At 45.7% G+C, this 20,051-nt stretch overlaps 2 protein-coding genes across 9 annotated transcripts in view; both read left to right on the top strand.

Annotated features, from left to right (window-relative positions):
* The window catches only part of KCTD7 (potassium channel tetramerization domain containing 7), an 18,161-nt gene extending 10,891 nt beyond the window's left edge, over window positions 1-7,270 (top strand). The window contains 4 exon segments of the mRNA XM_007485675.3: window positions 445-512; window positions 515-622; window positions 2,851-3,223; window positions 4,050-7,270. Of these exon segments, the coding sequence (XP_007485737.2) occupies window positions 445-512; window positions 515-622; window positions 2,851-3,223; window positions 4,050-4,056 (556 nt within the window). The 3' untranslated portion in view covers window positions 4,057-7,270.
* A 3,737-nt stretch (window positions 7,271-11,007) lies between these two features.
* The window catches only part of RABGEF1 (RAB guanine nucleotide exchange factor 1), a 42,929-nt gene continuing 33,885 nt past the window's right edge, over window positions 11,008-20,051 (top strand). The window contains exon 1 of one of the 8 annotated variants that reach the window (XM_007485672.3): window positions 11,008-11,104. The gene's annotated coding sequence lies outside the window, so the exon portion shown is untranslated. Of the gene's footprint in view, window positions 11,105-11,132; window positions 11,609-11,665; window positions 12,075-20,051 lie in introns of those variants that run through there. The other 7 variants (XM_007485670.2, XM_016429265.2, XM_056819695.1 and 4 more) reach the window with 7 other exon arrangements.

Raw genomic sequence — 20,051 nt, 5'->3', positions numbered from 1 at the left:
TTCCTTCCTTCCTTCCTTCCTTCCTTCCTTCCTTCCTTCCTTCCTTCCTAAAAAAAATCCTTACCTTCCATTTTAGAATCAATATTGTGTATTGGTTCCAAGACAGAAGAGTAGTAAAGAGCTAGGAAATAGGAGTTAAGTGCCTTGCCAAGTGTCTGAGGTCAAATTTGAACCCAGGACCTCTTGGCTCCCAATCCATTGAGCCACCTAGCTTCCCTTTATACCTCCTTCTTTCTTCTCTTACTTCCTCCCCTTTCTGCCTCTTTCCTTCTCTATCTCCTTCTTTCCTCCTTTCCTCCTTTCTTCCCTCCTTCTTTCCTCCCATCTCCCCTCTCTCTCTCCCTCCCTCCCTCTCTCCCTTTTTTCCTTTCCCTGCCCTTCCACATCCCCACCTTCCCTAAAGTAGTCCTGCCATTAATTCCTCTGTGCTTCCCTCTTCCTTAGAGATGTGCTTAACTTCCTTCGATCTGGTGACCTGCCCCCACGGGACCGCGTGCGGGCCGTCTACAAGGAGGCCAATACTATGCTATTGGGCCCTTGCTGGAGCAGCTGGAGAATGTACAACCGCTAAAAGGGGAGAAGGTGCGCCAAGCATTCCTGGGGCTCATGCCCTACTACAAAGGTGAGAAGGGCAGGGAAAAGCCATGTCAAGTATCATTCACTGAGACCATGGGCAAGTCACTAAAACAGGCCCAGCCTCAGTTTCCCCATCTGTAAAGTGGAGATCATAATCCTTTCTACCTCACAGGGTTGTTTTCAGGCAGTATTCCTTAGGAACTTGGAAGTGTCATGTAAATGTCTGTTATTATTGAGTGTGCCCTAAGGGTGGATTGGGGCAGACTGTGAACTCAGATGGAGGGATAGGAAATAACATCTTTATTTATTAGAGTTGTTTTCCTTTTTAGTCCTTTGAATTTTATTTTCTGCATTTAAAAACATGATTCTGAGAAGGGCTCTACAGTATTCTTCTGACTGCCCAAAGGGTCCAGGACACCAAAAAAAATTAGGAAGCTCTGCTATTAGCTCAACCCACTTATTTTACAGATGAAAAGACCAAGACCCAGAATAGCTAAATAGTAAGGAATACAGATTTCCTTTTCTTTGAAAAAAAACTTGTATCTGTGAATTTGTGGATATAAGGAATAGCCACCAAGGACATCAGCAATTCAGACTGGTACTGCCTTTGCTTTTTATAGATGTACTCCCATGTCAAGGCTAGGAACATCTTTCCCTCATAAACCCACAAAATCTGGTTCCTTTTTCTCTTTGGACACTGTGACTCACCCATTCATACACTATAGGTTTTTCTTCCTTAATGCTTCCCTTTATTTTTTATTTTGTTTGTTTTGGTTTTTCCTTTTAGAAGTTAAGCAACTTGCCCAGGGTCACACAGTTAGTATATATTGAAGGCAGGACTTGCACTCAGATCTCTGACTCCAAGGCCAGTTCACTATGTTTTAACATGACTTTTTAATCATAGAGAAATAACCAAGAAAGGCAATGAGGGATCATCATCCCATTTCTCTGCATCTACTTTACTTTTGTGACTTTACTATACTAGATGAAAAATTTGACCACTTTTTAACTAGATCTCCCAAGATTCATTCACTTGCTTTCTTTCCTTTTTTCTCCCTCCCTTCTTTTCTTCCCCCTTTCCTCCTTCCTTCCTTCCTTCCTTCCTTCCTTCCTTCCTTCCTTCCTTCCTTCCTTTCTCTTTCTTTCTTCCTTTCTTTCCTTCCTTCCTTCCTTTCCTTTCTTTCTTTCTTTCTTTCTTTCTTTCTTTCTTTCTTTCTTTCTTTCTTTCTTTCTTTCTTTCTTTCTTTCTTTCTTTCTTTCTTTTCTTTCTTTCTTTCTTTCTTTCTTTCTTTCTTTCTTTCTTTCTTTTCTCTTCCTCCCTTCCTCCCTTCCTCCCTTCCTCCCTTCCTCCCTTCCTCCCTTCCTCCCTTCCTCCCTTCCTTCCTTCCTTCCTTCCTTCCTTCCTTCCTTCCTTCTTTCCTTCCTTCCTTCCTTCCTTCCTTCCTTCCTTCCTTCCTTCCTTCCTTCCTTCCTTCCTTCCTTCCTTCCTTCCTTCCTTCCTTCCTTCCTTCCTTCCTTCCTTCCTTCCTTCCTTCCTCCCTCCCTCCCTCCCTCCCTCTCTCCCTCTCTCTCTCTCTCTCTCTCTCTCTCTCTCTCTCTCTCCTTTCTTTCTTTCCTGTTTATTTCATTTTCCCTTTTTTAATTTCAAATTTATAAATAAGCAATTTTCAATTCAAATGGATTAATAAAAAATTTTATTTTTCCCTTTCCTTTTATTTTAAACTGAAATCCCTTTTGAACTATTCCTTTTTTAGGAACAAAGGTATTACTGATTCCATCCTGCTCCAGAAAGCATACTAGTACCAGGTTGAACTGCCTCAGACACTTACTAGTCTCTCAGCCTCAGTTTCTTCTTCTGTAAAGTGAAGGGGAAGCAGCTAGATGATAGCTCAGTGGATAGAGTGCCAGGCCTGGTGATGGGAGGACCTGGTTCAAATCTAGTTTCAGATACTTCCTAGCTGTTTAACCCTGGGCAAGTCACTTAACTCTGCCTAGCTTTTGCCCTTCTATCTTAGAGTGGTTACTAACACAGAAAGTGAGGGTTAAAAAATTATAATAATAAATTAAAGTAAGGGGGCCCACTTACTCAGTGGCCCCTAAAACCCCCTGTGGCTCTAGAATTTAAGATTCTGTCACCACAAATGGCCCCTTCACTCCTCTCTCCCAGCCCAGGGCAGTCTTTTCCCCATGTCCTGCCGCCCCCTGTCCAGGCCCTGCCCCTTCCCTTCCACTGCTCCCTTTCCCTGTGACAGCTGCTGTTTTCTGTCCCCAAAGACCACTTGGAGCGGATCGTAGAGATCTCACAGCTGCGGGCTGTCCAGCGCAAGGCCCGCTTTGCCAAGCTGAAGGTGTGTGTCTTCAAAGAGGAGATGCCCATCACACCCTACGAGTGTCCCCTCTTCAACTCATTGCGTTTTGAGCGCAGTGAGAGCGACAGCCCCTTCTTTGAACACCACTGTGAAGTGGATGTGTCCTTCGGGCCGTGGGAGGCTGTGGCAGATGTCTACGACCTGCTGCACTGTCTGGTCACGGACCTCTCTGCCCAGGGCCTCACGGTGGATTACCAGTGTATTGGGGTCTGCGACAAGCATCTGGTCAACCACTATTACTGCAAGAGGCCCATCTATGAGTTCAAGATCACATGGTGGTGAGTAGCCCTGGCAAGGGGCGAAGCCCCAGTGGGAGGGGGCGCTGTCGGCTCTGCTTGACATCCCCTGGAAAAAAAGGGGCCTCTGGAAGTGTTGCTGACCACCCACCCCAGGGACATACTGTGATGGGGGACTGAGTCCTGAGCAACCTAGCCCAGGGGACCTAATGGCATAGCTGCCCAACTCCTGGGATGCACCTTGGGGCCAGGCCCAGGGCTTTAGCCAGCTGGAACAGTGGCCCCATTTGGGCCCTCTTCTAGGAGCAGCACCTTCTTGCCTGTGGCTCAGGGGATTTATCTGGGCCCATATGTAAGCCCAGAGCTAACTGACTGACTCCCTGACCTTGAGGGAAAACTGTGATCCTTCTTGGAGGTCAGGGCTGGGTTTTGAGCCATTTTTCATACTCTGGTGGGCATTAGTTCCTTTCCTCTCCCCAGTCTCCCTAGCCCTCTAGCCCTGCTCCAGATCCATTCCTAACAAAAGCCTATGTGCCCAGGGCCCAGCTGGGAAAAAGAGAATGGAATATGGGAGGTTAACCAGAATGAGTTCCTTAAAGTTCCCGAGCTGGTGAAGAAGAGGGAACTTGCTTTTATCAAGTTGCCTCCCTCAAATATCCCTGATAAGTCTCTCCTCTTGGGACTCGGAGAAACCTTTCTTCCTCAGCAAGGATGTTTCTCATCCCCTTTGGGATCTGTGACCAGAGTTGCCAAAGGCCTTGCCCAGTTCGCCTTAGAAAAACCAGTGTTTACAGCCCCAATTCGGGCATTGGTTCCTCCTATCCCTCCCTCCTTTCCCCTCGCCACCATTCTCCAAATTCCTGCACAGGAGCTGAGATGCAGACTGCAGAGGCTGATGGGAGGCAGAGATAGGCATGGAGCCTCCATTCCCACTGAGTCGTGGGATCCTTCTCAGCTGCCCAAGGCTCTGTTCCTGGTTTCCATGTTAAGTGTTCAGCTCATAGTTGTAGAGCAAACCCACCCTAGAATCAAAAACCAAAAGCCCACCACCATTAAACATTGGTATGATAACCTTCCGGTGCCTCTCCCTCAGAGAGGCACGGGGTTCTGAAGGATAGAAGAAGGGACTCGACGGGAGGCCCTGTCTCCTAAGGACTCTTAGGTAAGCCAGCAATAACTCCCCAGGATACTTGGGTCCCCTATTTTGAAGATTTTAAAAGATCCAGAACATCTCTGGGCTGATCCTTTCTTTCTAAAGAAGCTGTTCAGGTAATGGGCACATCCTTCCTGGAGGCTTGGACAGCCAAGTGGTGGCACTCAGTGATTCCCCAATCAGCATCTCTTCCTCAGTATGACACGGCAGGGCTACTAGAGAAAGACCCCCTCCTTGGCTGCATCTCTACTGGAACCCATATCCCATGTGGTTTGGAGCTCTGGTAGGGCCAGCCCTATTGGCCCCAGGTCTGTTAGGACGGAGCCTGGGGCATTGAAAGATGCTACCAGAATCCTGATAGTGTGGCTTAGTCTGAGGCTAGCCGGAGCCCTCTACTGAGCCTGTGTGCATCATCCTGGACTCCCCATGGGAGAAGTGGCCCTGAGCCAATGGGTGACAGTGTGCCCAGCTCCTAGCAGAGGCAGAATACATGCTGAATGAGTGGAAACCAGACCTGGGCAAGAACTGGGGGGGCAGCGGAGTGACGGGCCTTCTATATGGCAGTCATTTCCTAGAATCAGAGAGGCTTTCTATCAAGCTTGGCAGCACAACTGCTCCTCTGGAGGTTCAGACGCCTTTTTCATCTAAAAGGTGGCTGGACGTGCTTGTTTCGGGGTTGATGTTCCTGCATGGTGCCGGGTGTTGCTAGCTGTGTGTCCAGTGCCTTGAGCTTAGCCGTCTTTTGTTTACGTCTCCGAGTGGTGTTCCTGCCTAATCCGTGTTCGTTTTTTGACAGACACTGAGCCAAGCTATATGAGGAGGATGTCAGTGTGAGTAGAGCACAGATTACTAACACCAGTGCTGGCAGTAACCCCGCATTGGCCTCTCTCCCCCTGTCCCCTCCAGCTCCTGCCACAGAGCATCGCAGTGTGTTTATTTAGAATCCACATGTGCGAGACCCAGAGTGACTGGTTTTCGAAAACCCCTGCAGCCCTGCTTGGGGGTTAACCCGGATGCTGGGTGAGGACAGTGTCCCCCATCTCTCTGGAACTCTGTTCCTCTGTTGTGCTGTGCTTTTGACTACTGTGTTTTCCTGTGTGTCCTTCTGGGAAGACGAGGGCCACCAGGAAGCAGATTCCTGGCTGCTTTTAGGGACTTTCTAGAGCTAGCCAAAGACCTTGTAGCAGGCCAGGCTTGGCAAGCCCTCTGTCTAGGAGCTGAGTTTGGAAGTCAGGTAAAAAGTTCCATAGTCTAAGACCATGGCACCTGAAGGGGAGGCGGGAGGTGGTTGTTGCTACTCAGCTTCTGATGCTGCCCTTGGGCTGATGTGAATAAAATCCATTCTCTGGGGAAGTTATTTTGGTTCCCCTCAGGGAGCTCCTCTAATTATTGGTGAGACTAGGACCTTTTCTGTCCCCCCAGCTTCTCTGTAACTTTGCTCATCAAGGCCTAAGCCATAAGGGGGCAACGTCCCCAAAAAACCTTAGATATGCCCTGCCCCAAATGCTAACAATGTCCTTTACTTGAATTCTTGTGACTTTGTAGAACCACTGCCCCCGGCTCTAAAATGAGACTAGATGCATTCTCTCCAGGAACTGGCCAAGAGAAAAGACTCATTGGACTGATTTATGGATCATAAACTCTGAGCTGGAAGAGGCCTTAGAGACCATCTAGACTAGCCTCCTTATTTTACAGACAAGGAAACTGAGGCCCAGAGAATTAAATTTGTCCAAGCCATAAATTGGCAATGGTATAATTTGAACACAGGCCCTCTGACTCCAAACCTATTGCTTTTTCCACTGTACCATAGGTTTTTGGAGAATAGGAGAACTCGATGGCTAGGATACATTCAAAGTGGCTGGCTGAAGTAGGAGCTTTGTCCATGGCTGGCCCGGCAGGTGAAGGACATAAGATCTTGGGGATAGACTGTTGGCTGAATCCCTCCCTAGCTGAGATGATTGTCATTAGTTGACCTGGAGAGAGACATGTAGTCATCCCCCTTCCCATACAGTTCATCCAGATGCTCCCTCTGAGTTGGCTCGTTGGCCAGCCATGCAGCTGGTGGCCAGGTCTGCCTGCCTGCAGGTTTCACTTCTTTCCTTGGCCCGTGATCTACTGGGGGCTTACTGAGGAATGCTTCTCAGGTTGGATGAGGTGACTGTCTTCCTGGGTGCTTTGTTGTTCTGACTAAGCCCCTGGTGGTGCTGGTGCTGCTGGTGGTGCTATAGAAAGTGTTGAGGTCGCTGGGCATGAGTCATTCCGTATTTGACCTTGGCTCAGGGTGACTCCACCTGAAGAGTTCAACATATCTTCCCATTTTGTAAGCACTTCCAGAAAGCACTTACACACACACACACACACACACACACCCCTTCTGCCCAGACGTAGTCTTTAATAAAACTTTTTCTTGGTCCCATATGCCAGAGTTCTCACCAAAAAGAGATCTCTGTACCACTCCTAAGGCCATATAGAACTCTAGAGCCAGAAGGGCCCTCAGAAGCCAGCTAGTCAAACCCCCTCATTTTGCAGATGAGAAAACAAACCAAAGCTCAAGGAAGCAATATGACTTGCTCAGAGTCACATGGGTAGTAAGCATCTGAAAGAGGATTTGAACTCAGGTTCTCTAACTCCAGAACCCGGGCTCTTTCCGTGATGCTTCCCTGCCCTTGGTGGAAGGAGACTGATGGGGCAAGACATTTCTGAAAACATGTGCATGGGATAAAGGAATGGGGGAGAAGAAAGGGAGACAGGATTCCCCAGGTGGAGGTCAGGTGCTTCCCTGAACTTAGGTGTCTTCCTCCTATAAGAACTGAGGCTCTGTGTGCACTGTGTAACAGGTCTTGTGTTGTTGGATTTTTTTATTCCAATGTCTGTGACAGTATAGCTGTACCTAGCCTCTGTGCTGTACCATGGCATTAAAGAGAAGTATCAGGAGATGGGTGGTGTGTGATTTGTCTTCTTTAGGGAAGGCCGGTTGCCTTCTCTCTTCACCCCCCAACTTAAAGACTTCAATGTCATGGATCATAAGAGTCAGAGGTAGAAGAGACCCCACAAGCTCATCGTTTTACAGATGAAGAAACCAAGGCTAAGAAAGGCCCGTTCCATTGTGACCGCTAAGGTAAAGAAAAGGTGACTGTTGTCTTTACCTAGCAGAATCGGTCACCCTCCTGACTGTCTCGTAGCCTCTTAAGAAGACTGCTGGAGCCTGGCCCATGGTTTAACGTAGAGCCCAGAACAGGACAAAAAACCTATGCAGTCTCAGGGTTCTCTGAGCACTTTCCTAAGAAGCCTCCCAACTTGCTTTTGAACCAAGAACCTCAAACATCTGTACCAACTCCATTCACTGCCTCTGATGAACGTTCCCAATGCTCGTTGCTGCCAAAGTCAGGAGCCCCTGCCCTGAATTCCCCCAAAGGGCTCTACAGACCTGACTCCCTTCCATATCCTCAGACCAGTGTCCCAATGGGGGAGCTCTGAATAAGTTTCCATTCTGTTTTATATAACTTGGGCTCAAAAAGCACCAGCTTTATTGAGTAAGATGCCTCTTTAGGGAGATTTTCACAGAGCAACCTCCTCGTATGTGAAAAACCACAGAGCCAATGGCTCTTTGGCTGAGGCTCTCCTTTGCTACCCTTAATACTCCCCTAATGGAGTCACAGGGTCAGATGTGACTGAACAACAACAAACGTGGTACAAGCCACCAAGGTATTTCAGTCTTAGCTCCCAGGTTCAGAGGATTCCCATAATCCATAAGAGCATAAGGATCATAGTTGGAGGGCTTACATAGTAAGCTTTATTGAAGGCAACATAAAAGGGAGAGGTGAAAAGCTCCAGAATAGCAGTTCTTAGCCCTTTTGTGTGTGTCATAGACCCTTTTGGCAGTCAAAGGAAGTCTATGGACCTCTTCCTCATCAAAGTAATGTTGTAGTGTTGCATTTTCTTCGAATCAATACTGGGTATTGGTTCCAAGGCAGAAGAGTGATAAGGGCTAGGCAGTGGAGATTAGGTGACTTGCCCAGAGTCACATAGTTAGGAAGTATCTGAGGTTGGATTTGAATCCAGGACCTCTTGTCTATAGAACTGATTCTCAATCTATTTAGCCAACTAGCTTCCCTCTTAGAATGATGTTTTTAAATGCATAAAAGAAAACACCTAAGATTACCAAGGAAGCTGATCATATTTAAATGAAGGTAGCAAATTATTTTAAAAATCCAAGTTCATGATCTTCAAGTTAAGAACCCTTGCTCTTGATGAGCCTAACTAGGAATAGCTGATGTGTATAATCCTCACAGGGGACATAATCTCCCATCCTTCCCCCCTTTTGGGAACACAACCACCAATATTGGGGAAATGCTCGTTCTGGTTAGAACTTTTATTTGAGCTGAGGAACTGGTCAATTTTGGCAGAGGGTCAGGGTTTGAGTAGGGGGGAAGAATAAGGGATGATTACAATGAAATGGGAATTAAAAGGATCACATGTTAAGGAAACTTGGCTCAATCTCAACCTGATCAGGGTATTATTTACCTAACAGTATTCCCTCCACTTTAGGTTCAAGTACCAGGCATATTCCCAGGTTTAAGAGATATTTGAGGGCTGGGGACAGACACAATGATGTCCTGGACATAGGTTGAGAATACTGAGGTAAGAGGGATGAAATTGTTCTCTAGTATTTATAATTGTGATATGGAATATGCCCAATCTCAAAGATCAACTTCAGTCATCGCCCACACACATCTCCAAAGAGATGTACCCATGTAAGTAACAAATGGCCATTATCTTAGGAATCAGATAGAAATGGGTCCTGTGGAGAAAACACTATCAACCAATTAACAAAGGTATAGACAGTGTTTCAGTCAGAGTTTATGAAGGGCCTACTATGTTCCAGGTACTATGCTAAGTGCTGGGTGTGCCAAGAAAGACAAAAGACAGTCTTTACCCTCAAGGACCTCACAGTCTAATGTACCTCCTATGTGTCTGTTAGGTGTTCAGGATATAAATACTAAACAATCCTTATGTACAATGTTATATTCTAACAAGGAAGACTTATACAACAAGTACACATATAAGTATAGACACAATACATATAAAAAGAATAAAAATAAAGTAGTTAATTGCCCCATTATCTAGTTCTTATTACTCTTCTGTCTTAGAATTGATACTAAGACAAAAGGTAAAGGTTAAAAAAGGTTTAAAAAATAATAAAGCTAAGAAGTTATGGTGTGCATGTGTGTGTATATGCAACCAGCCACATAGGAATAAAAATTTGATTATTTGTCCATCTCTAACATCTTCATCTTAGCAATGGGTGAGTAGCTTGTGTAGATAATCCCACTTTCCTCCTAAGAAAAATGAGCTGACATTTATGCGTTTTAAAGTTTGTAATGTTCTTTCCATACCTTATTTCATTTTATCATCACATCTGATAGATACTATTAATCTCCTCATTCTGAAAAATGGGGAAATTGAAGTTTCAGAGAGGTTGTTTCTTGTCTATGGTCATGTGTTTAGTAAGTGGTTAAAGTGAGATTAGACTCCAGGTCCTTCTGCCTCCAAAACCAGTGACTAGGTGCTATCTTTCTGACACCTACTTGCTATCTGATGCTTGACAAGTCACTTAAAAGTCCAGCCAACTCTCTAAGACTGATTACCTTGCCAACCAGCTGCTACTGGCATCTTGTGCAGCTCCACTGGGGTGTCCCCAAACAGATGAAATCACAAGTCTAACAAGAAAAATGAGGGGCTACTGTAATGTTTTTTAAATATCTTCATCCACATAGCCCATCCCATCTCCATTTTTGGAAATACATGTTATTAATGTCTTAGATGACATTTTCTCCTACTCCAGTCATGCTGCTTCCATCCATTGAGCACAAATACGACGTCCTTAATTTTTCAGTTGAGCAAATGAAATTCCAAAGAGGTTAATTGATATGTCCAGGGTCATAAGCCTAGGAAGTGGTCACGCTTTCCATTACAGCACACTTAAGGGCCAAGGCGGGCCTTCGCGAATGTCTTACTGATGACTCATTGCTTATCTGCGGGAGAGACCGTACAGGAAGTCTCCTCTCGCCTCTCGGGCTCCTCCGGCCCGGGAATACCTTCCCCATCATCAGCTAGGCCCTCGCCCATTGGTCACACTGGACTCAGCCTGTTTTCCTGGACCTGGAGCCGGCTGAGACCTCCAGGCAAGAAGGCCAAAAAGGAGGGCGTTACCAAACTAAGATCTAGGACACAGAAAGAAGAACCTCGGCTGAGTGCTGGGTTTTCTTCCCAGGGTCCAGCACTAGCCCCTCCCCGTCCCAGGTGTGCTGCCCGAACACGCCCCCTTTCCTGATTGATGCCTAAGCCCCGCCCCTTTTGTCCTAGTTTCCCCGTTCCTTCCCCAGGTACGTGCTCAAGCTCCGCCCCTCTCTTAAATTTGCATTATATCCCCGCCTCCTCCCAGTCTCGGCGTTCCAGTCCCCGCCCCTCTCCCAGGTTAGTGTTCCAGCCCCACCCTCTTTGCCCCGTCCTACTCCCAGGTATGTTTCCCAGCTCCGCCCCTTTCACGTCAGCCTTAGAATTATCTTCGTCCCTTATAGTTCTGCCCCCTCAAGTCCTTGTCCAATCAGAGCCTCGTGGCCGCCCCCCTGAGAGGAGGGAGAAGCAAAGGAAAGGCCCCGCTTGGCCGGGCGCGGCCCAAGGACTCCGAGCGCCACGTCAGGTGATGCGTGACGCGAGCACGTCGGTCGGAGCAAGGGGCGGGGTCTGAGCGCGCGCGCCCGATGACGGTGAGGGCGCCGGCGCCGCCATCGGCGCCGGGTCGGGGGGCGGAGCGGAGCGGGGCCGGGCCGGGCCGGGGCGTGGCTAGGGCCGGGCCGGGCGGGAGTGGACAGCCTCGGGGGGAAGCCGCGGGCCGGGGCGGCGCGACGCGGCGCAGCCAGCTCCAAGAGGCAGGCAGTGGGGCCAGAGCACGGCGGGGCCCCGGCCGGGGATACGGTAAGGACCGAGAGCTGCTTGACTGACGGGCCCCGCCCCTCGGGGCCGCCCGCCCCGGCCCAGCCCCCTCCCCCTCCCCCGCCCCAACCTCGTCCGCGTCCCCCTACCCTTAGCCTCCATCCCAGCCTCAGAACTTTCCTTCGGACGCACGGTCCATGGCGCAGCCCTCCAGCCGGCTCCGTAGCACCCCCCTCCCCCCGGGCCACCTCCGCGCGAGCGGGCGCCTCGCCCTCCGGAGTCAGGGCTGGCCGGAGCCGGGCTTGGAGATCCTCCCAACCCGGCAGCAGTGAACTTAGGTAGCCCCACTCTCGCCCCTTTATTCCCTCGGGGAACCTCTACTGAAATTGACCACGTTCGTCAATTACTTAAAGCCCCAATTCCTAGGAGGGGGCCCAGAGCCCCGAAAAATGCAAGAGACCCCCCCCCCCACCTCCTCCAGCCCCTCCCGTGGCGGAGGAGGAAACTGAGGCCCTGAGGGGACAGCGGCTTAGTTTCCAAGGTCACTCAGCTTAGTGAGTGGCCGAGCCGGGGACGAGATCCCCACGAGAACCCCAGCCAGGGTTGCCTGATGTCGCTGCTTCCTCCTCCTGGTCCCCACATCCCGCCCCTGGGGTGAGTGGAGTCCTTCCCTGGCTGCATCACTTTTCGAGTCTCAGATAGCAACGTCTCCAAAGATGCCCGAGGGCACTGCTTGCCTTGGACGGGCAGGCCAGAGGGACTGTCCCTGGAGTTAACCAGGGAGTGCAGAGTTCACCTCTCCAGGTAACACCAGCTGAGGCAGTTTCTGCAGACTGCAGGGGATCGAACTCAACTCCCGAATAGCTTAGGAGATGCTGATGATAAGGCCCTTGAGCCGGTGGAGGAGGAGGAATCTAAGTCAAACTTTGGAGTAAATAAGCACATTAGCGTCTGCCCTGTGGGTGCTTGTGGGGTCCTAAGTGTTTTGAAGACTTTAACACCAGGCTTCAGGCTGGCTGGGCTAATGGGCAAACAAGTTTGTGTGACTGCAGTGAGGAGCAGAACTCCAGCGTCTCCTCGGGTTGAGACTTGTATAATTGATTGGGAGGAGAGTTGCGTGATGCTCACAGACTAATTACAGATAGAATAGGGTAGGAAGGAAAGAGCTAGCCGGGTGAACCAGTCAGACACCCGGGGGTGTATCAGGCCTGGTGACTTGTCTCTGTGGTTGGGAAATGTGTCAAAGAGTGCTGGTGGCTCTGGTGCTCATTTTAACCGTCTGATTGTGTGAAATTTTGCCTTGACTGTACCAGATCAAGTAGGAGTGTCCAAAGGCGATGAGTGTGAGGAGGGAGAGGAATTGGGTGAGGGGATTTGTTATGTTAACTCTCGGTGGATTGAGAGCCAAGGTTAGAGACAGGAGGTCCTGGGTTCAAATCTAGCCTCAGTCACTTCCTACCTGTGGCACCCTAGGCAAGTCACCTAACCCCCTTTGCCCAGACCTTACAGTTCTGCCTTGGATCCAATACTCATTATTGATTCTAAGACATAAGATAAGGATTCAGAAAAATAAATAAAAGCCTTGCTAAGTCATAGAAAATGAACAAGGTCTAAGTACTTATCCTGAGGTACTAGAATGCCATCGACCTTACTTTTAATACTGCTTCTAAATATGAATCCTGGGCTCTTCCAGTCAAGCTTATGTTTATTCTCACTTCTTGCCTTTGCACCTGCCCCCTACCCTCATTCATTCTCTCTTTTTTCCCCTTTTTTTGGGGGTTGGGGTGGGGAGAAGAGGGTTGGAGAATAGAGTAGGGATGCTATAGAAGTAGAAGATCTCCTTCTACTTACGGAGATCACAGCTGTTCTGCCACTTAGAGCCTCAGAATGTTGTCTGAACTTATCCAGGGCCCCACAACCAGTGGCAGAGATCTTTCTAACTTCCTGGCCTACTCTCCAGCCACTCTGTCATTCAGATAACCATCTAGTCCAAATTCATGTTGTCTGTCTTTGAGACCCAACTTAATATGGGGCCTTTGCCTTAAAATTTCGATGACTGCCCAGGGCTAAATTACTAAATTGTCACTTTTTGAAACTCCTTCAGGTCTGTATTATGAAATCAAATACTTAGAGACCCGTAGCACTCTGATTCTTTCCTGTGTGTATTCCTGATTAGTTAGCAAATTCTTAAAGAGAGGGAATGACTACAATTCCTCTGGGTTCTCCACTAGGAAGGTGACTTGGCATAGTGATTGAATGAATGAATAAATGAGTAGGCATTGTGCTAAGGCTTGGAAACTGAAAGACCTGTGTTCATATTCTTCCTCTGCCATCTCTTTAAGTATGTGACTCTGGGTAAGTCACTTGCCTTTGGGTGTACCTCATACAATTCCCAAGAATTTACCCTTCCCCACAGTCACCTGTTGCACCTGATAAGGGAGTTATGGAAGGAATTCCTTGAGCTAGTTGTAAGTCTTTTCTGCAGCTGCTGGAAAGGATTCAGTAAATCTTGGCCCACCTGACAGTAAAAGTTAATTGCTTTCTTTAGGTTCTGATTGTGGTATTCAAATTTAGGATTTTGTCATTTTAAGTATGTTAGAGTACCTTTTCTAGGTGTTGTAATTAAAATGAATATATCTACCAGTTGTTATTTTTCATAAAGTTTCATAAATAGAAAAGGTAGATAAGCACAGAGTTAAATCTCATCATTACTCTAAGTTCTCAGAGCACGTGTTGCCTAGCCTGCAAGAATCTTCCTCTCCCTCCCTCCGAGTCTGTCCCAAAAAGCCCAGGTATGCTCCACCCACTTTCTTATATTGATGCACAGGACATTCACAGACGTAACTTAGTATGTGAAGAATGTTGATGGACAGGTCAGCAACCCAGGAGGGGGAGGGGATGAACTTGGGGAAATGGAAATACTTTCAAAGGCTTGCTTAAATTCATTTCAGGAGCCTACTATAAAAAAGAAAACAGCATAGTGGAGAGAGAGGCCTGGAGACTGTATTCAGACTTTGGGGATACACTATCTAAGGGTAGTTCATCTAGCCACAGGTGACTCATGTAGACACAGATAGCAGAGGACATGGACATCTAGGTTTCTACTCTGGCTGGAGTCTAGAGTGTGTGAAAAGTATTAGGGCATAAGATTAGAAAAACAAGTTGGATTGAGATTGTGGAGGGCCTTGAACGCTGATTTAAGGAATTTGTGATTTCTTTAATGGGGAATGGGGAACCACTGGAGGTCTTAGAGCAGAAGAATAATGGGATCAGAGCAGTACCTTCAGTAAATTATTCGGCAGCTGTGGACCAGAGGAAAGAGGCTTAAGGCAGGGAGGCTAGTTAGGACTTGGAGTTAGTGGTATACAGAATATAGGGGCCACCTGACAGGTATTTGGATTTATTCTTAAGCCTGTAGAACGAGCTAGCTAGTGGAGATTATTTTAATTCAGTCCCCAGTGTTTAACAGAGTAAATAAATAATAAACTCAAGTAGGAAGGAAGGGGCTATTCTATAAGTGACTTTCTGTGTAGTGAGCTCGGTGTAGTAAGCGGGAAGTCAGTTTGCATAGCTGACTGATTTTAGTTTTTGTTCTTGTATTAAGCAACACAGGTGGATTCTCATCATTCCATCATAATGAAAACCCCACAAAATTCCATTTGATGGCCAGCCATGCGATGCTAGCTTCTTGTACATTGTGATTCATTTTGAGACCTCAGGTTTGTTGGTATTCTGGAATGTTAAAATAACTTTCCTGTACCTCTTCACGGTATTGTCCCCAGATTTCATCTGGACAAACCCCTTATGGGCTAGGCATTTGATACAGCCAAACGATTCCACTTTCTGCCCCCGACATGGACTTCTTTGCTTTATATGTTCCATTGGCCAGCAGTGGCCTGCCTTCTTCTGTGGCCTGCCATATTCTAACTCTTCCATGAAACCTTTTTTTGTTTCTTACTCAACCCTGCATCAGAGATCACATTCCTTAACTGATCTCACATAGTACTTTTTGAACCTTTTTCTGATGGACTTTTTTTTCTCCATTTAAGATTTTGTTTGCTTACATCACTGTCAATTCACAGTGATAATAGCCTTCTTTCTAACAAGCAAGCACAGGCAATCAAAACAGACCAGCTCATTGGCCATATTTAAAAATGGATGCTTTGTTCTTCCCCAGTAGTCTTCTAACTCTACCCAGAGGCACGAGGCAGGCAGCAGGCAGCCTGACTGTTCTGTGAAGGCATGTTAGCTGTGGTGTTGATCCGATTTTGCAAACCTTCCGATGATATTTTCCTTCACATTTCTTTTGGCCAGTGAGTAAAGATAGATGCTCTCTTGATTCTACTTGCTTCATTTTGCATCAGGTGGCATCCCTCCTCCAGTATTTTGGTACACTTATATGTGTTTGAGTCTCTTCCCTGTACTCTGCTCTGAGTGATACAGGGAACTGTGTGTTGGAACCCTTCCTGCTTCCTCATTGTCTTAGCCAGGACTTTGCACACAGGAAATATTTCATGTTGGTTGAATGAATGAATGATTGCAAACCCCCAGAAATGGGAAAGTTTTTTTCCCTTAGTTTAGAAGATTTGTATTTTTTCTTGTAATTTATTGGTTAAAACTTCACCTTCCATCTTACAATCTATACTGTGTATTGGTTCCAAGGCAGAAGACCTGTAAGGACTAGATAATTGGGGTTAAGTGAATTGCCCAGGGTCACACAGCTAGGAAGTATCTGAGGCCAGGCTTGAACCCAGGACCTCCCTTCCCTAGGCCTGGCTTTCAAATCAATGAGTCACCCAGCTGGCCACTTTGTAATTTATCTTTTAAAATTTTGAGTTCCAAATTCTCTCCCTTCCTCTCTCCCCGCCCCTCCCCATTTAAAAGGTAGCAATATGACACCTGTTATTCGTGTGAAGCCATGCAAAATATATTTCCATATTAGCCATGTTGCCAAAATAGGCGCAAAAAAAAAAGAAAGAAAGAAAATGAAAAACATTTGGCTTCAGTCTGCACTCAGAATTTGCCCGTTCTCTCTCTGGTGATGGATAGCATTTTTGGATAGCAGTTTTCATTATCAGCCCTTTGGAATAGTCTTGGATTGTGCTGATCAGAGTAGCTACATCTTTCACAGTTGATCATTGTTACAATATTAGTGTTACTGTGTATAATGTTCCCTTGGTTTAGTTCACTTTACTGTCAGTTCTCCTAAATCTTAGGGACAGGAAACTCAACGCAGTCTATTCTGGTTTGGGATGATGAGTTAAAACCTCTCCCTTTGTAACTTCTCCCAGTTGGTCCTAGTTTGCCCTTTGGAGCCAGGCAGAGTAAGTCTTACCCATTTGCTGATCCCTTAAATACTTGAAGGCAGAAATCATATCCACCCCAAGACATCTTCTTCCATTACTTTGAGTCTGGCACTGCATGGTTTTGAGTTGCCCTTTGGCCGGTTCTTTTGCTTGCCAATTCCCCTTCTGACTGGACATGATACTCTGGATCGACTGACCAGGGTAGATTATAGCAGCACTATCACCTTCCTCATTCTGGAGAAACTGTTTTTACTAACTCTTGGCTAATGAGCACACAGTGAGCTTTCAGGGCACCAAAGGCACTAAGATGGTTCCCTCCCTCCCCACCATGAGCTCTTCTATAGATATGTTTCCCTTATTCTCTACATGTATGACTGATTTGGGGGGAAAATTGGTTGTAGGACTTTCCCTTTATTATTATATTATTAAATTTGCCCCATTATTCAATTTTGAGGAGATCTTTTTGCACCCTGTTTCAGTCAAGTTATCCCAATTTTGTGTCATCTGAAAGCACGGTAAGCATGCCATACATGATTTCTTCTGAATCATTGATTTTTAAAAATGTTAGCTAGAGGGGGCAGCTAGGTAGCTCAGTGGATTGAGAGTCAGGCCTAGAGATGGGAGGTCCTAGGTTGTAATCTGGCCTCAGACACTTCCCAGCTGTGTGACTCTGGGTAAGTCACTTGACCCCCATTGCCTAGCCCTTACCGCTCTTCTGCCTTGGAGCCAATACACAGTATTGATTCCAAGATGGAAGGTAAGGGTTTAAAAAAAAATGTTAGCTAGAACAAGGCTAATGATAGGGCACAGATAATTGAGATTTGGTGAGTGAACTTTGTGCTAAGTTAGTTCAGAAAGTACAGTCAGACTCCTAACTATTTGTTTATTATTCATGGGTGTAGGAGGCTTGAAATGTTTGTTGTAAAAAATAATGGGACAGGTAGGTGGCACTGGACCTCCAATCAGGAAGACCTGAGTTCAAATCTGACCTTAGACATTGTTAGGGTCCGAGGTGTGACTCTGAACAAGTAACCTTACTATGCCTCAGTTTCCTCATCTGCAAAATGAGCAGGAAAAGGAAATGACAACCCCCCCCCCCAGTGTCTTTGCCAAGAAAAGCCCAAATGTGGAAACCAAGAGTCACAACTGAACACAACAAAATAGAAAAATAACATTAGGGAGATTGCAAAAGTCCCTGAAGCAGGAATACTGAAGGGACTGATGTTTAAGAGGTGTCAACAGCATTTTAGGGAGCAGATTCTGTGTCATCAAACCTAAAGGGAAAATGATTGTCAGCAGTAGGAAAGCAGACGCTGGTTGCTCAATTTATATGGCAATCTACCAGAGTAAATGGCATTAAAGTACTATTGCACAAAGTCTTCTCAATACCAACACTTAGAATACTTATTCATTGATAAGAGCTTAGTTTGTGAAGAGTGTTTTAAAATTCCAAGTGGCTCATTTGGTTAGTTGATCATACATATTGGAGATGTAGATAGATAGACAGGCCAATAGATATAGATATAGAAGTTATAGATATAGATAAATGCAATGTTAGAAATTTCTGGTGATCAGTGCAATTGGAAAAAGCAAGTGAGTATTTTATTTGGGACTTTCTTGGTCTATTAGAAACTGCTAAGTACAAGCACACAATTCAGAAGCATAGCAGTCTTGCAGCAGGTCATTAGAAATTCACTTCTTTGGTTCAACATATTTATAGATTGGGATGAAAATTCTTATATTGCTTTTTATTGTCTTTTTAAAAAAAGCAGAATATGCTATTTTAGGGTTTTCGTTTGCATCTACTGAAATAATTCTTGTTCCTTTAGTTCTCTATTGATTTGCTTCTACTGGACTTCATTTCCTTATCAGGAAAGCCATAATGATATTTGTAAAGGCCCTTTATGCTTGGAGGGCTTCCAGAAGAAGGGACTGTTTGGAGGCTAAAAATTACTTAAGCTTGTGATCTCATTGCTATAGCTTGGAAAGTCTTGAGACAAGGTACCTGTGTAATAGTGGTGTTGTCTGGTGGCCGTCTTTCTTTTTTTTAATTAAATTTATTTAATTACATTTTTTTATTTTTTACTGTCTTTTTAATGATTACCTCATTTTGTTTGGGATGCTAACATTTGGAAGTGTCTTCTCAGAGTTGTTTCCTTCCTATAAAAGTTAGAGGGGAAAAAAACCTTCTAGTTCAGTAAACCATGGATGAAATTGCCCTTTGCTAGAGATTTATGTAATCCCATGGTCACTTCATTGTTTTAAAAGGGCTTCTGGCTATGTTTCTGAAAAAGAAGGTAGTCCTGGGGCAACTAGGTAGCACCGTGGGTAAAGGGCCAGGCCTTGGGTCTGGAGAACCTGGGTTCAAATATGGCCTCAGCCACTTCCTAGATGTGTGACCCTGGGCCAGTCACCTAACACCTTTTGTGGAACCCTTAACTCTCTTCTGCTTGTAATTGATACTTGGTATTGATTCTAAGAGAGAAAGTAAAAGTTAAAAAAGAACGAAGGTAGAGCCCAAAGGTTTTGCAAAGATTAATATAAGAAGTTAATTCTGGGTGTCAGCTAATCAACTGGCACAGAAACAGATATGTTCCTAGGAAGCATGTTTGCTTGCTTCCCTAATAAATTAAATTCAGTTTATGTTTATATGGATCCATGGAGCCATCTTACATGGCTGTGTAAGAGATCAGTTTGGGGCTTGTTTGCAAGACTCCCAAGCATTGAGTAGTCATGGAGTGGGAAGCCTCATGCTACTTCCTTGAGGTCATTGAGTGCTAAGACAGATGTCAGCAGAAGACACTAGGCCTAGGCATGAAGTCATCTGCCTTAAATGATAGAATGTGCTTATGGCAGAGGATTAAGGTAGACAATAAGTCCTTTTTCCAGTGAAAAGAGTATTGTCAATAATTGCCACAGGAAAATCAGTAGCTACATACTTGAACTCTCTTTTCTGTTGGGTAGTCTTCCGGTTACCCCCACCCCCCATACTAGTTTTCTTTGAGCATTCTGCTCAAAGAATTTATATTTTTATTTTTTTAATTTATAATTTAATTAATTAATTAATTAATTTGTTTGTGATGTCCCATCTCCTTCCAAAAATCTTATAGAGTATACATTGTGTATTTCCCCAAGACAGTGAGTTCTTTTTTTTGGTTGTCATTTTGGTGGTCTGGAATCTAGTAATCTAAGGAATTAAAAACACTAGGACACTGTTCAGAAAGCAGTCAGGACTAACAAACCCACTTCAGAGTACTGGATTTCCATAGGTGTCCACTTCTCCTCAGGGAGTTTGTGGTGAGGGCTTAGTCATCCTGGATGATAGAGGGGCTTAGTAAGTACAAAAATGCCACTCTCACTCATTCAGACCACTTTACCTGTGGTTAGAGGAAAGAGTTTTAAGAACTAAAAAGCACCCTGGAAGATTTCTTTCTTTTTTAGATTTCTTCTCAGGAAGTGCAATTTTGATCTTCCT

The sequence above is a fragment of the Monodelphis domestica genome, chromosome 2 (assembly GCF_027887165.1).
Source record: "Monodelphis domestica isolate mMonDom1 chromosome 2, mMonDom1.pri, whole genome shotgun sequence".
Classification (NCBI taxonomy): domain Eukaryota; kingdom Metazoa; phylum Chordata; class Mammalia; order Didelphimorphia; family Didelphidae; genus Monodelphis; species Monodelphis domestica.
This window is presented reverse-complemented; position numbering and strand designations above follow the sequence as displayed.